We start from the raw sequence: 15062 nt of genomic DNA, 5'->3' as shown, positions 1-15062 counted from the left end.
TTTACTTCTTATTATCCGTACTATCAACTTTTTTCCGGCTCTTTATTCTACTATATATTGGAATACAATCATAACGTACTTGTCTTAAGCTATCCGTACGATGTAATTCTCCCGTGCTCTCTCTCTCTCTGTTATCCCCTTTTTCCCTCTCCTTGGGAAGTCTGTGCACACCCTTGCGTCCACGTGACTAACGTTATTATATCACGTGTCCATTACCCAAGAACGAGACAACCAATAAAACTGCTCGAAATAATGCTTATACAGCGGATGTAGCCAATAAGGTGCGTCCTAGATGCAATTACCAACGCCAAGAACCCAAAGAAGGAAAGCACAGCAGCTTATAAAGTGGGGCTGATGAGGTTAATTTTCTTATCAGCAAATCTGATCGGGAAGAAGACGAGAAGGCGAAGGAGGAAAACCGAGCGGAGGACGAAGAGAAGCGGAAGAGAGAAGACGGAGGTGCGGCGGGTTAGACAGGCCATGCCCCGAGAGATTCGCCTGAAACAAGAAAGGGAGGCAGGCGAAGAAGGGTTCAGATTGGAGGTGGCGTGCTCTGGTGCCGTGAGATGATCAAGATAAGATAATAGATGGAGATAATCAGATTCGCTCACCCAAAAAAGAAAAAGCCAGCGAAAGGAGATACCAAAAAGCCATACTACGTAAAAAAAAAAAAAGAAAACCTCAAAGAGACCAAGGATCAAGCAGCAGATCATCTAAACCTCGCTTTCAACGGCCACAAATATCTGCTTTCTTGTCCAAGGTCGCCTTGTCGTGGGTGAAAACAAGAAAAGAAAGGCAAAAAAGGGGGTCGCTTGATCTGATAACGAAAGATGGCCCCATCGCCTTTTTTAAAATATAATATCTTGAATGAGCCTAAGTTTTTCTAAATCTTCCGCCCCAAACTTGGGCCAATAGTACGCTGAATAAATTCGCTTCGTCGTGTCATCCTCTTTGCTATCTCGGGAGTGAATTTCTCTTGTTCTTCATCCAGGCCGGCGGCTTCTGTTTTATATTCCAACCGTCTGTCCATACTATCACTCGACTACGCCTCCTTCGACCACCTCTTCCCCTCGAGCTTCAGCTAGCCTTTGAGCCAGCGAGACATGAGCTGATATCGGGCTGAAACAAACAGCTACTCCTCCTGCCGTCCTCCTGATTCTTCAGCTGAGCTGCTTGTCTCCATCCAACATACAGCGGTTGCCTATTCGTTGTTTTGATCATATCAAACCTCCCGATCGCAAACATAAACCGCCTCATCCTTAATAGTTGCTGCCTTGTCTAACTCAGCCTAGCCTGCAGACCGTCATATCCTTTTCTTTCCATCTCAGAAGTCTTCCACATCTACCGTTGAACTATACAGCCGGGCGGAAAAGCACTCCAAGAAGAGATTCAGACACTGCAGATGCTCACCCTTCGATCCCCGTCAGACACCGTACGCGGATTCCCAGTTTCGAAACGCGATATGATACGTCAACCATCAGCGGAGGATCTCGATGCTGCACACCAGCTGGTATCGTCTGCGCGTGGAGTAGCGGATTTCAGACCTGACAACTTTGACGGCAGTCGGTCGACCGACGGAGATAAGGTGAATCTCGGGGCAGCCATGGACGGATTTCAGGACGAGTACGCCGCTGCTTCGAGGGAGCAGAACCAGAACGAGCAGCAGCAGCAGCAGCAACAACATAATCAGCCCTCGGAACAGAATCCAGTTCCAGAGAGCTCGAGTCGCTCAAGAGCGTCTCCCAAGGCCTCACGGAATGCGGAAGTCTTTCTGGGTCATCAGTGCGTGTAAGTAGTTTTCACTTGGTACCCATACAGTATACTCTCTACTAGACATGCTAACATTCTCTCCACCAGGAACTGTGGAACGAAACGGACGCCTCTATGGCGCAGGTCACCTTCCGGCTCAACCATATGCAACGCTTGCGGCCTGTATCTCAAAGCCAGAAACACAGACAGACCTACAAACCGGATCCGTGACTCTGGAGCAAACGCAGCTGGCGGATACGCAAACAGCTCAACCTCAGACCCAAGAGCCTCTCCTACTGCGAGTGATGCGTCTGGTGCTCAAAATGCAGCCGGTTGCGGTTCTGCAGGCACCTGTCCCGGTGGTGGAAGTTGTAACGGAACTGGTGGTGCTGTAGGATGCGATGGCTGTCCAGCATACAATAATCGCGTTTACAAGGCTGTTTCTCGAGCACCTCCCGTTCGTCAAACGAGACCGTCACCATCCGCTCAGATCAGTGAAGAGCAGGCTCAAAGTGGGCCGGATGCTATGGACAGCGCAACTCAGGATGCCAGCGGAATGCCAAAGGCTTGTCAAAACTGCGGTACCACTCTTACTCCGCTATGGAGGCGAGATGACCAAGGGAATACTATATGTAATGCTTGTGGTAAGGAACATGTCCTCCCAGCTACCGTTCTCAGCTCTGCTTGCTAAATAGTTTCAATCAGGTCTCTACTATCGACTTCATGGCAGCCATCGACCTGTCGCTATGAAAAAGACGGTCATCAAAAGACGAAAACGAGTCGTCCCTGCCCTGAGGGATCGTTCTCCAGGCGCTGGTTCTTCAGACAACTCTTCCGTCTCCCCAGAGTTACACTCTGCCAGTCTTTCTACCACCAACGCCGATACCAACACCTACGCACGGTCCGAACATGGACATGCCTATGATGCAGCCCAATACCCCCATACTGCTCCTCCACCCATTGATTTCACAGGCTATTATAGCAAATCAACAACTACTCTGCCTCCCTCTTCTTCTCTTCTGGCTGGCGATCATCGAAACCCCCCTGCGGACCTGACACAATCACCCTCTGGATTAACCACCCTGATCAACCGCTCCCCCAACTCCAAGAAACGAACCCATTCCGAGAGCACCTCCGCCGAAGCAGCGCCTCCAGCTACGCGCGTACATTCCGACATTCCTGCCTCAGCTCATCTCCCTCCCATCAACCCAGCCGGTGCTCGTGCTCTACCAAACTCAGGCCGTCTAAGTTCCATCTCCTCTTTACTGAACCATACAGATCCTGGCTTTGCCGAATCCCACGTCGACCCAGCTCTTGGCTCAAACACACCGGCCAGATCCCAGGCACAGCCTCAACCGGGGCCTCGCTCTTATTCTCCGAATCCAGTGAATCCCCCAACTACACAGGCGGCCCATGGTAACCACTCTCTGCCCCCGCCGACTCTTGCCGCAACAAGTGATGATAACTTGAAAGCTGCGCGAAGGGCTCAGTTGCAGCGTGAAGCAGAGAATATGCGTGAGGCCTTGCGTGCTAAGGAGAGAGAGCTAGCTTCCTTGAAGTAAAGTGCCCCCCGTTCTAGGGATATTTGCCCACTATATATTTTCTTCGTGTATCTATCTTCGTCGCTCAGTTTCTCGCTTTTCAGCAACCTCATTCATCCTTTTATCCTTTCCCCTACCAATTTGTGTTTCTTTTTCCTATGTCAATCTATTCTATGATACATGACTTTGCTTCCATGCTCGGTGTTTGGTTGGTATGGACTCACTATGATATTCGGATAAGGCGGTCGGTCGGCAGATGCATATATTTTTATTTTCTCTTCCTTTCTTACACTCCCCGATCCTTCTCTTAACCATTCAACAGGCGAAGTTGATGAACAGCCTATTCAACTCCCTACACCCTCTTCAGCACAGCCTCGCTGCTCATTTTCTTTTTACCAAAGCTATTATTTAATTGAAGAACCACTTATATGTTTTATTTTTAGCTTTTCGTTATAGGTACATTTCTTGTTCAGATCATAGCTTCATCAGTAGCAGATTGCCTTTCTCATCAAGTGGAAATGGCAAAGATCCTTTCGTAAATATCGTTTCAAGTTCTGTTCATACCGTCATACCCTTCGTTAACAGACATACCGAAAACTCTTGAAAGGCGGCAAAGGTCTCTCAGGTTGCATAGTAAGGTTCGATGATTGATAGCCAGTTTTATTGAATAATATCCATTCCGAACCCAAGTGAGCACCAGGCGGGAGACGACGCCCACCGTCAAAAGTTGCAGCAATCTTCTTGAACACACATCAGTAACCAGCCCCGAACCCTGGAATACACAGCCAACGTTCCTAGAACTCGCTCGCCAGCATGCACTTTGAGAGCGGTGACTTCGATACAGGAGCGAGATTCTTTTTGTGCATCGGCTTCATCTCCCTCATCCCATTCCGGTAGTTGTCTCTCGACCAGAGTCTCCAATGGACATTCAACCATCCATTGATTGGAAGCCAGGGCTCAGTATAATAGATATCCGGGTCTGTAGGGTCGAGAATTGGTCGCGCCTGGGCCCACCTACCATCATCGTTGGTCCAGGATCCATGTATGGTGTAGAATCGGTGAACGTTTCCGGTGATAGCTTTGATGAGAGAATTGCACCCGTGGTATGAGAGAGCTTCGACAGGTCCGGTGTAGAGAATGGGATCGATGAACCTGATTGCTCGGCGCAAGACGGAAGCACGGACGGAGGCATCGCTTGACCAGCTCTTTGGGCCCTGCAGAAGGACGAACAATGATACTTCGGGGGGAGTAAAGGTTGGCCCAGCCATTGCTTCACCGAAGAAATTATAGTGGTGAATCTCTGGGTATTCTTCACACATGCGAACTCTCCAGCGTAGCTCTTTCAGGGCTTCCTCGGAAAGGTCAGTGTCTGGTGGGCTGTATTCATAGTCGGCTGCGTTGAACTCCTCGTACACACCTTGCGGAGCAGATTCGGGAAGATCTAAGCTGGTAACGTCGGTGTCTGTGTCTTCAACGCTGTCAGGATTGGTAGAAATGCCATCGAGCATCTGTGAAGGCTGGTCTGTGACGTTATCAGCCAACACACTCGGCTCAGGAGTCTCCTCACGTTGCACATCGACAGTATCAGCCTCAAAAGTACAAGTTGTCGGCTCCTCTTTCATGCCAATGGATGGTTGCTCGGCATCTTTAGCACGCTCTGCGCCCAAAACAAGTGTTTGGACGGCAAGGGGATTGCTTTGCTTGTCTGTGGATGTGTACGATGAAGTCGATGGCTGAGATCCCATCTCTCCATCCTTCTCAAGTGCAGCAGCCTCTCCTGGTTCATACAAGCTGCCATCGTCCAAGTAATCATCAGGCAGAGGGGGCAAACACTTGATATCGAGTGCATGGTCAAGAGAATAATGTTCGTTCGCAGTACCAGGGCTCCATGTTTCCGGCTCATCTGAGGCTCCATCGTATGAAATAATCGAAGGAGCAGCAGGGCCCTTCTCCTCAGCATCCTTCTTTGACTCCTTGGCCTTGGGTTCGTTCTTTAGTTCCTTCACAGGCTCCTGATAATGACGAACGACATACACACGCAGGCCCTCGTCCCACTCACAGACAAAAGGATGGCGAGCTGATGGGGGATCACGGCAGGGCACGATGAATGTTGCTTCACAGAGCTTCGAGTTCTTCTCCGTATCCCACAGAACACTATCGATTACATACCAGGGGCCAGGGTCTGCTGCTGTGACGAGATAGAAGAAAGCAACGGCATGAGTACCAGACTCTCTCAACCGCGAGGGATGTCCGATAGTGCAGTGGCGAGCGGATGGAACGTTGGGAAGGGAGCTGGTGGCCCATTTCTCGAGAACTTTCTGGGTGAAGGGCTTCCAGTTTATATGCTTCTTAGGAGCCATTGCTAATGGTACTTTTCAAGCAAATGAAACCAGTGAACAAAACCGAGTGAAACAGGCCTTGATGGTCAAAGGAGAAGCCTTTGCAAAAACCGACTCTATAGAGGGCAAAGGACGAGTCTTTCACGCGAAGATTCACGGATATCAAAGAGAGAACAAAGGTCGAGTAATCCACTCTGCTCTATCAACGGAGGACAATGACTTTGCAAAGACGAGACTTGTTTGACAGAAAACTTTTCAAAAAGAAGAAGAACCCCTTTAAATATTAAAGGAATAAGGTGATCAGTCTTCCACCTTGTGAAAAGAAAGAAAGAAAAGAGGTGCCGGAAGGTGGTAGAAGAAGCAGTAAAAAAGGCCAACGTCCTGCTTCGTGTGCCCTTAGAGGCCGCCTCTTCTTTTTAGGGCATGACTGTGCAACGCAGTGAAGACACTCTTTTGTATTTTTATTCTTCATCTTTGTGTGAATGATCTCGGCGTCCTATTGCTTGCCCGTGAAGTTGGATACCGGCAAGAAGTTGAATACATAAAGGGGGAGACCGTCTCAAAGGGTATATTAACCAATTCACTTAAGCTGAGAATAAACATGCATCAAAAGGTGCATATTTGGATATAACAGGGTGTGTAGAAGAGCAGACAAATATCCATGCTTACACTTTTATGTTATCTATATAGAATAAGACTATTATGATGTTGTATTAACTGATCATATTAGCTATTCAATCCATATTCACAGACAGTAGAGGCCTACCTTACTAGCCAGACTTCTTGTCTTCTAGTGTCAAAGGATACTATTGTAGAACTGATATTTGATGTATCCCCTAGTAGCAGCGTAGGTAGTGTAGCCTGATCCAGAATCAAAACAGTGGTAGATATCAGCAAAGCATAAGAGCCCGGGCATATCACCCCCTAAGAGCAAACATGCAGTAAATGACCTCGATGGCCGCTCTTTAGCTATGAAGAATAAGCTATATGAATGACATCCATATATCCCATCTTTATCAAAATCTTCCTTCCATCTTCATCTTCTCCGTCTTCATCTTCGTCTTCATCTTCTCCATCTTCTTCTGCAGTGACGTCACATGATCTTGACTAAGCTCGGCGCTAAGTCCTAACACCGACTTACTTAATCCGGGAAAGGGAAAAACTGCGGGGAAAGAAGAAAAGTCGCATTTTTGATGAACAAGACGTCAAGTTATCAAGAGAGAGATTCCAATTGACGATTCGTCTTTGGGCACCAAGCAAATATCCTGTCTGCATCTGATAGGGCCTCCCATGCTTCGTCTTCAAACCTGGATCAGAACTCTCGGCACCCTTAACCTAGGATCTGTGGCTTTAAGCAACGGCCGACCTTCGATCTATAATAGTAGTACCTTCGCTCAGATCCTCCACCGCACCTACACACGACGGACAATGGCCACCGCGATGTGTAAACGCCTTGACGGCAAGACGGTCCTGGTGACGGGTGCATCTTCCGGTATTGGCAAAGCCACCGCCTTGGAATTCGCCCGTTCTTCACCGAGGAACCTGAAACTCATCCTGACGGCACGGAGGTTCGATTCGCTGAAGCAGGTTGCCGAAGAGATCAAGGCGGAGGTTGGCGAGGGCGTGAAGGTGCTTCCCATCCAACTGGATGTCAGCAAGAAGGAGAATATCGACAAGTTCATCGCCGAACTGCCTGAGGAGTTCAAGGAGATTGATATCCTAGTGAACAATGCGTAGGGATCCCACTCCATCCACTCCTTCACTATTTCTCTTTATTGACTGGTGGTTTGAAGCGGACTTGTCAGAGGTGTAGCAAAGGCCCCTGAGATCGCCACGGAGGATCTGGAGGTGATGTTCGACACCAATGTCTACGGCTTGATTCACATGACCCAGGCTGTGCTACCTATTTTCCAGAAGAGACCCGAAGGTGGACGGGGAGACATCATAAATATCGGAAGCATCGCTGGTAGGGAGGCATATCCCGGTGGCAGCATCTACTGCGCTACCAAGGCGGCAGTCAGGAGCTTCTCCGATGCCCTCCGAAAGGAACTTGTGGCTACCCGCATCAGGGTGATTGAGATTGATCCAGGTCAGGTTGAAACTGTAAGGATATATTCTCGCTCTGTGATTTGAACCACGATCATTATTAACGCAGGGCGCCTTTTCCAGGAGTTTTCCGTCGTGCGATTCTACGGAGATAAAGCCAAGGCCGATGCTGTTTATGCGTAAGTCTCCTCTTCCTCCCCAAGACGACTCGGAATAATTGACAGCTTGGATGCAGTGGTTGCGACCCCCTCACGGCAGAGGATATTGCGGAAGTTATTGTGTTCACTGCTGGGCGGCGGGAGAACGTCGTGATCGCGGATACGCTGATCTATCCACAGCACCAAGTAAGTTCGGCCCAACGAACCAACCACTCATGCTTCCCCTTTCCTGCGTCCTGCCATTTTTCTAACGGTCATATCAAGGGTTCACCTACAACCTTACATCGAAAGACGTGAAAAATGATAAGGCAAAGAGACAAATGATATGAATCCGGGGACAACTAGAAACTTGACCATGTATATAGAAGGAGAATCTTGCTCTTTAGAGAAAGGGGGGACCCTATATCCATCAACGAGAAGTATATCAACGCCATCAACCCCCTTTATCCGCCAAGCTCAAGCTTTATCCACACTATATCATAGAAGAAAAAGAATAAAAATAATCTTATATCAGAAAAGAAAAGAGAGGACCTTCTACACGTGATAATACCGACATTCACGATGGCTTGGGCTATCACCCGGAGCTCCACGCGAAAGCTGCCCAATAATCCGACATCAAAGGGGGAGATGGGAGAGATGACGAGCATATTCGACACGGAGCTGTGATAGCTAGTCTGTCTGTATATGTGAATATAAGTTTTACTATGAAAAAGCCTAAGCGCCGCCACCATGGCTGATAGAGCGACGCGCAAAGCACAGTAGTATATATGTAGGACACGGAGTTGATATATGTCATTCGATATCAATCTTGACTGGACGGCGATAAGAGGAATGATACATACATACGGATCCTTCGGTGATGGCGCTACATATGGAGTATCATATCTCGTGCCAGCGTACAAGTTGTTGAGTCGTCGGATGTGATTTACATTGCATGAAGACTTACATATATAGTACCACTCGCATATCCACGCGCATGAAGTAGATATGTATATCACACTGTCAGCTCAGACAATGTAACATAGGTCGATCTCTGTAGTGAAAAATTTAATACTATGTGTACCAGGGGGGCCACTCGAAACCGCATGGGGCGAAGATCCGCTCCGTGACTGACACCGGCTAAGGCTGGCGTTGCCCAGGCTGCTGACTCTTGGGGACTGGGGCCAGCGAGCCGACGAACAGGGTGGTGGGTTGTATACTTAGCGGTAGGGTAGCTCGACTACGGGGGGTGTCCATACCGAGATGTAGCCGTCTGCAAGATAATTATAAGCAAGGGAGAGCTGGTGGCGAGTGAAACCCCGACAGGGCTGATCCGTTCTGCTTTTAATCCTCCTGCTTGACCGGTAATGATGGGGGGAGAAGTAGGGCGGCCGTCCATCGCTGGAGAAAAGGCAAACTATCCGAATGAAAGCAGGAAAATTAGGCGCAATAGATGCACTCCAGTCTTGGGTCTCCATGCCTCCTGTGATATGCAGGAACTAGATACGCACGCAGCAAGTCACGGAGCCAGACGTGCCAACCAAAGATCCGTCCGTCGACAGCTTGAACGGCCAACGACAGGGCGTCCGTCTAGTGGCTGTCCTGTCACCGTGCAATGCGCCGTGATAAGTGGTGGTAGGTGCAGCCCAAATCTCCGTCCAGTCTCTTTGCTCCCCCGTCTGCTCCCTTCTGTTTCCCACCAGTCATCTCCTCTGTTCTGCCTGGTGGAGGAGAGGAAAACCGACCATATGACCATTGCTCCAGCCGGCCTGGCCCCTAGGTTAAAATAAAGAGGGAAAAAAAGGCTTTAAGTATCAACTATGCCTGGGATGGCTGGCGCCGCCCCTTCCAGCCCCCCTATTTTCCCTTTTTATTGCTCTCTCCCCTTCTCTCCTGATCCTCGTCCTCTCTCCCTTTTTATCCCATACCGTAAATGCGCCAAGGCAGCTTTTCGTGAGTACATGCTGCTGTGGTTCGTTTGAAGGCGCCGTTGATACTGCATGACTTTTGGCCTCTTGACGCGCTCTCCGCAGTTCCTTTTTTGCTCCAGGCTCGTAGTCATGGGCGACGCTCACTGCGGACCCGCTACAGGGTTTAAAGACGGTTGCCTCTGCCTGGTGTTGCTTGTGTTGATGGTGATGATGCTGCTTCTGCTCCTGCATGGTCACTCGCATGTCGACTTTCACTTACATATAGCATAACCGAAGTAGATCAAGTAGAAGAAGAATCAAAGTAGAGAATGACAGCTAATCGCCCTGCATCTCCAGTTTATCTCTCTTGTCTCTCTGTCTCTCTTCTTTAGTTGGCGCGTGTGAGTGTGTAAAAAGTAGCGTCTTTTCTATTTTTTTTTTTTTTTTCCTTTTTTCCCTTTTCTTCTTCCCTTTTTCTCTTCCCTTTTTTTTTCCTTTTCTCCCTGCCAGAAAAACAAAAGGAAAGAAGAAAAAGACCCTTCGCGCTGCTTGTTTGAACCGTTGAACTCTGCATAATTACTTCTTATTTATTACTTGGACACACATAGAGAGAGAGAGAGAGAAGAAGAAGAAGAAAAAGGAGTTGAGAATAATCTGATAGCAGTTTTTCTTTTTTCTTTTTTCTCTTTTTATTTTTTTACTCTTCTTCGCCTTCTATATCTCTTCTCTCGCCTCGGGAAAACCATCTAGAAGAGCAAAACCTCACCGTGTACTTTTCGCGGATTAGAGACAACTACTCAACTCACACATCATGGCCTCACGAGTCAGTCCTGCGTCTGTTAAACCTGTGCGTCCGTCTAATCCTGCTAACTGGCCCTGTTTAGTATCTCCGAGAATACAAGCTGGTCGTCGTCGGCGGAGGAGGTGTCGGTAAATCGTGTCTGACCATCCAATTGATCCAAAGCCATTTCGTCGATGAATACGATCCTACAATCGAAGGTGCTCCATCTCTCTCGACCGCTCTTCCTCTGTTTCCTCTCGTTACTGTCCCCCTCCTGTTGTTTGTTTTTTCGTGTGCATGGAACGAAGGCTCATCCGGTCACAGACTCGTACAGGAAGCAATGCGTTATCGACGACGAGGTCGCCCTGCTAGATGTGCTCGATACGGCCGGCCAGGAGGAATACTCCGCCATGAGAGAACAGTACATGCGAACCGGAGAGGGTTTCCTACTCGTCTACTCCATCACGTCCAGACAGTCGTTTGAAGAAATCGTCACCTTCCAGCAACAGATACTCAGAGTAAAGGACAAGGACTACTTCCCCATCATCCTCGTCGGAAACAAGTGCGATCTCGAGAAGGAGAGAGAAGTATCACAAGAGGGTACGAGTCCCCATCCATTATCAGTCGGAGTGACAACGTCGACACTGGCTAACACACTGGGGAATAGATGGCGAAAAGCTAGCACGGAGCTTTGGCTGCAAATTCATCGAGACGTCCGCCAAGTCACGTATCAACGTCGACAACGCCTTTTACGATATCGTCAGGGAAATCCGCAGATACAACAAAGAGATGTCATCTTACTCCTCTGGTGGTGGCGGTTTTGGATCTCGAGGGCCAGAGGGTAAGATGGACATAGACGACCAGGGCGAGCAGGGAGGATGCTGCGCCAAGTGCATTATCATGTAAAAAAAAGGGCGAGGGCAGGAGAACCAACGAGGACGGCCATTCGATAAAGTGACGCGCACGAGGTAGCGGAGAGGAAACAGGTGTACGATTAAAAGGGAAACAAAAAAAAAAACAAGAAAAAACTTCACATAACGGCCAACAAGGAAACAGGTTAAGGTGCAAACAGGCAGTGTACCGGATGGAAGAAAAGCACTCAGCAACCAGTGAAGCCGAAAGACAAACCCGGAAATCCCATGTCTCCGACAGTAACTCGCATGCCATCGAAAACACAACGCCTTTTCCCAGGTCCGAATCTGTTCCAGAGCCGGAAACAAAAGAATCAAAAAAATACATGTCTTGACTACACCGAATCAGCTTCAACCCTCGACCGTTCAAGTTACAAGTTGGCCTTCCGGTCTGATGATTTATTTTTTATCTGGAACTTCCATCATGTCGATATATACTCTTTATTGGTTCTTTTTCTTCTCTCCCCCCTTCTCTTCCCTCTATTGATTCCTCTGGCTTTTCATTCCCCTTTCCTGTCTGCCATTTACCCCAATTCCCCCCACTGTTCTGCTGTTTATTTCTTGATATCGGCCTCGTTATTGCGTCCTGGGGTCACTGCAAAACTACCATCATGTCGCGTTCCATACCATATACACATCTCCTGTTAGTATTATCTTATCTATCGACCGTTATTTTTCTAATTCTATTTCCTTTCTCTTTTCCTTTTTCATACCTTTTCTATTACTCTTCCCCCCTAATCTATCTTACCTGCTCAATCATGGTGATAAAGAGAATGCATCCATCTCTACCTAAAACTCGAGCCTGACCCGGAAGATATTGACCATCTTAAATTCTTGTTTACTTCTTTCCTTTTCTTCTCTTCGCTGTGAGTATATTTCTGATCCTTTCTCTCATTTCCTTTTGCTTTTCCTTTTTTTTTTGACTGCCTCTGCTTGTGTTTTGATATCCCAATATACACTGTCTCTACATCATTTAACGCTCTCCATCAACGTTGCTCTGTTCCGTGTCCCATTTGCCCTTGCTGTTGATTTCTCTCCTGGTTTCCCCTCCAAGTGCATGTCAAATTGGATAGTCCTGTTGTTTCGTTCCCGCCTTGTAAGTGATGCAGAATATCGAGAGAAGTAGAAAATATGGCATGATATCAACTATACCATGCCTACCTCGCTTTCTTTCTCTCTCTCTCCCCTTTTATTAATCTCTTTTCCTTTTGAAAGATCTTACTCTTTCGTTCGCTGTTTCATTGCTTTGTTTCTTTTCTTTACATATAAAAAACTCAATATGTATGCGGTTCTTCTTACTGTTCCTCCCGTGGCCGAAATGGTGAAGTAGCTTGTAAATTTCTATCCCCATATACATCTGACCAGACAGAGAGCGACGATGGATTCTTAATATCCTACAAGCCTATATATGATTCTATGGATAACCAATTAAAAGACAAAAAGACAGGGGGATATCTCTATATCTTTTCCTCCTCTACATCCTCAGGATCGTCCTCATCCTCCCTCTGCACTCTCCTCCCTTCAACATTTCTCTCAACCTCCGGTACCAGACTCTCCAAGAACTCCAGATCCGCGCCTACCAGGGTGACAGTATTCCTCCTCTTCCCCCATCTAGGATAGCTGCCGACCTTCACGCCCTTGGGCTCAACCCGTGCAGCCAGATCAGTCAGATACGCGGCAACCGAGCTCTCGACCAGCGGGTAGATATCAGTATCCTATGCATCCCTTTGCCTTCCGGATTGACAGGCGAGGAAGCAGTATCGGTTAGACCGGCAAGCAACCTCCTGAATAACGACGGCACTCCAGGCAAAGTGTAGACGTTTCCGTTTACCACCGTGATTGGGACCCAGAGATCATCGTCGATGAAGAGAGCCTGGTCTTCAAGAGGGAGGTCTTTGTCCGTGGGGATGTGGACCATGCGTAGTCGTGCAGTCAGGGCGTCGGAGGGAGTGTCCCAGTCAAAGTTTGGGCCGGCCTGTTGGGGTTTGGAGAGCCGCCGCATGCGTTCCAGGGCCTTTTCGTGGAGCACGAGTGGGAGGTTGAATGCTCGGGCTATTGACTGGTATGTTATATCATCGTGTCTACCCGATCAGTTACGGGGTTGGTTACTGAAGTCTTCCGCAAGGTATTACAAGCGCAGATCAGACTCACGTTGGTCCAATGCCTCCACTGGTTACGACAAAGTCATATTTCTCACTCATTCGTCGAACAGCCTCGATAATTTCGCTCTCTTCGTCTGCAATGACTTCTACTCTCTTCAACTGTATACCGAGGGAGAAGCAGTATTCCGCAAAGTGCGGGGAGTTTGTATCAACGGTCTGCAGCGGAAGACAACCAGGCCAGTCAGGGATAATTGAAACGATAAAGGGCTATACGGGTGATAGATAATAGCACACCTTACCACCAAGCACTTCGTCGCCGATAATGAGACATGCTGCCGTGCAAATCGTCTTCTTGAAGTTTTCCCGCGCCTTCGCGGACGATGCTGATGATGTCATTGGTGATTGGGACGTAGGCGGGAAGACAGCAGCAGAACTGTGGGCGTAGTTAGGGAGCGGCCGGCTTAGATGTCGGATTAGCTGGCCTACGCGACTATACATCGGCGGCCAATTCGTACTGGAAGTTGGGAATGTTCTTTCGATATATTACTTAGAGGAAAAATGGCCAAAAACTGGTGGGGAATAAAAACCGAAGTGCGTCACCCCACATTTTTTCAACATCCCTCCAACTTATGCACCAGCCTCAAGACCTCGAGTAGAGAACTAATACGGAGCTTTAGGACGGATAGGGAAGACTGAAGATATCATGGTATGCAGTTATCCTTCCCGGGCATATAAAGCAGAGACAGCTAACCGCTCGACAGTCGGACTCACGCCTCTACTCCTTCTCCCCCGAGACGAACGAGAAACTCCGTAAATTCCGCCTGGGAACTTCTAGAGCAAAAGACCCGCAGGCTATGATATGTACTTTCCCCTGATATATCTACGGAGCTTGTCGTTCGTGCTGGGCTTGTTAGCGTGTTTTAGCAGCTGGAGGAAGATACAAGACGCCGTGTGCTTGCAACAGATAATAACACCGAGATATAGATATGATAGATGCGAAGAGCCAGGAAATCCGGCCCTTTGACGATGAAGTTTACTCAAATATGGAAGATCTGGCGGAGGAGCTCCCTGACTCCTCGCCACGATTTATCTTACTGAGTTACCCGCTGACGAAGGTACTGCCTTTCAAACCCCTCTGTGCAAGGCCAGGCCAGAAAAAAAAGCTATTTGCTTGATGTAGGAGTGCTGACGGGTCATATCTAGGCGTCTGGGCGTCTTGCTGTGCCATACGTGCTCCTGTACTACCTTCCAGAAAACTGCAACCCATCGCAGAGGATGATGTACGCCGGCGCCGTGGAGCTGATGAGGAGTACCGCAGAGGTTAATCGAGTGATAGAGGTCGAGAGCGAGACAGACGTGATAGAGATCGAGAAGAAGCTTCAAGCTGCACCGTAGGGTCGGTCCTCTTTTGATTCCTGTCATCATCTACTCTCGGTGTGCCACGGTGGTGCAGAAGTAATATCATATATATCCATCATGAACTTATACCTGTCACAAAGGTGGAAGCTGCGGCTAAAATTTCGAACAAGTCAACTGACGTCTTCGT

The 15062-nt window shown here is 48.3% G+C and overlaps 8 protein-coding genes across 8 annotated transcripts; 4 read left to right on the top strand and 4 right to left on the bottom strand.

Annotated features, from left to right (window-relative positions):
- Positions 1–1402: 1402 nt before the first annotated feature.
- On the top strand, positions 1403–3311 carry MCYG_03654 (GATA factor SREP; the record flags this gene model as incomplete). Its single annotated transcript, XM_002848102.1, has 3 exons — positions 1403–1788; positions 1858–2393; positions 2455–3311. The coding sequence occupies 3 exons, from the start codon at positions 1403–1405 to the stop codon at positions 3309–3311; spliced, it is 1779 nt and encodes a 592-aa protein (XP_002848148.1).
- A 773-nt stretch (positions 3312–4084) lies between these two features.
- On the bottom strand, positions 4085–5650 carry MCYG_03653 (conserved hypothetical protein; the record flags this gene model as incomplete). The annotated part of the gene is made up of 2 exons (XM_002848101.1): positions 4085–4835; positions 5010–5650. The coding sequence occupies 2 exons, from the start codon at positions 5648–5650 to the stop codon at positions 4085–4087; spliced, it is 1392 nt and encodes a 463-aa protein (XP_002848147.1).
- Positions 5651–6302: 652 nt separating this feature from the next.
- MCYG_03652 (uncharacterized protein) lies at positions 6303–6817 on the bottom strand (the record flags this gene model as incomplete). The annotated part of the gene is made up of 4 exons (XM_002848100.1): positions 6303–6311; positions 6401–6553; positions 6626–6731; positions 6771–6817. 4 exons carry the CDS (start codon positions 6815–6817, stop codon positions 6303–6305), a joined length of 315 nt encoding a protein of 104 aa, XP_002848146.1.
- A 102-nt stretch (positions 6818–6919) lies between these two features.
- MCYG_03651 (oxidoreductase) lies at positions 6920–8023 on the top strand (the record flags this gene model as incomplete). The annotated part of the gene is made up of 4 exons (XM_002848099.1): positions 6920–7362; positions 7423–7732; positions 7799–7854; positions 8014–8023. 4 exons carry the CDS (start codon positions 6920–6922, stop codon positions 8021–8023), a joined length of 819 nt encoding a protein of 272 aa, XP_002848145.1.
- Positions 8024–9626: 1603 nt separating this feature from the next.
- MCYG_03650 (uncharacterized protein) lies at positions 9627–9974 on the bottom strand (the record flags this gene model as incomplete). Its single annotated transcript, XM_002848098.1, has 1 exon — positions 9627–9974. One exon carries the CDS (start codon positions 9972–9974, stop codon positions 9627–9629), a length of 348 nt encoding a protein of 115 aa, XP_002848144.1.
- Positions 9975–10533: 559 nt separating this feature from the next.
- Positions 10534–11409, top strand: MCYG_03649 (ras-1; the record flags this gene model as incomplete). The annotated part of the gene is made up of 4 exons (XM_002848097.1): positions 10534–10545; positions 10607–10721; positions 10828–11103; positions 11171–11409. 4 exons carry the CDS (start codon positions 10534–10536, stop codon positions 11407–11409), a joined length of 642 nt encoding a protein of 213 aa, XP_002848143.1.
- A 1462-nt stretch (positions 11410–12871) lies between these two features.
- Positions 12872–14123, bottom strand: MCYG_03648 (molybdopterin binding domain-containing protein; the record flags this gene model as incomplete). The annotated part of the gene is made up of 5 exons (XM_002848096.1): positions 12872–13129; positions 13159–13495; positions 13566–13783; positions 13811–13998; positions 14117–14123. The coding sequence occupies 5 exons, from the start codon at positions 14121–14123 to the stop codon at positions 12872–12874; spliced, it is 1008 nt and encodes a 335-aa protein (XP_002848142.1).
- A 96-nt stretch (positions 14124–14219) lies between these two features.
- On the top strand, positions 14220–14911 carry MCYG_03647 (cofilin/tropomyosin-type actin-binding protein; the record flags this gene model as incomplete). Its single annotated transcript, XM_002848095.1, has 4 exons — positions 14220–14326; positions 14354–14469; positions 14495–14631; positions 14720–14911. 4 exons carry the CDS (start codon positions 14220–14222, stop codon positions 14909–14911), a joined length of 552 nt encoding a protein of 183 aa, XP_002848141.1.
- Between the last annotated feature and the right edge of the window lie 151 nt (positions 14912–15062).

This window comes from Microsporum canis, genomic scaffold, assembly GCF_000151145.1.
Source record: "Microsporum canis CBS 113480 supercont1.3 genomic scaffold, whole genome shotgun sequence".
Lineage (NCBI taxonomy): Eukaryota > Fungi > Ascomycota > Eurotiomycetes > Onygenales > Arthrodermataceae > Microsporum > Microsporum canis.
Note: the sequence above shows the minus strand (reverse complement) of the source record. Positions and strands in the feature narration are given on the sequence as shown.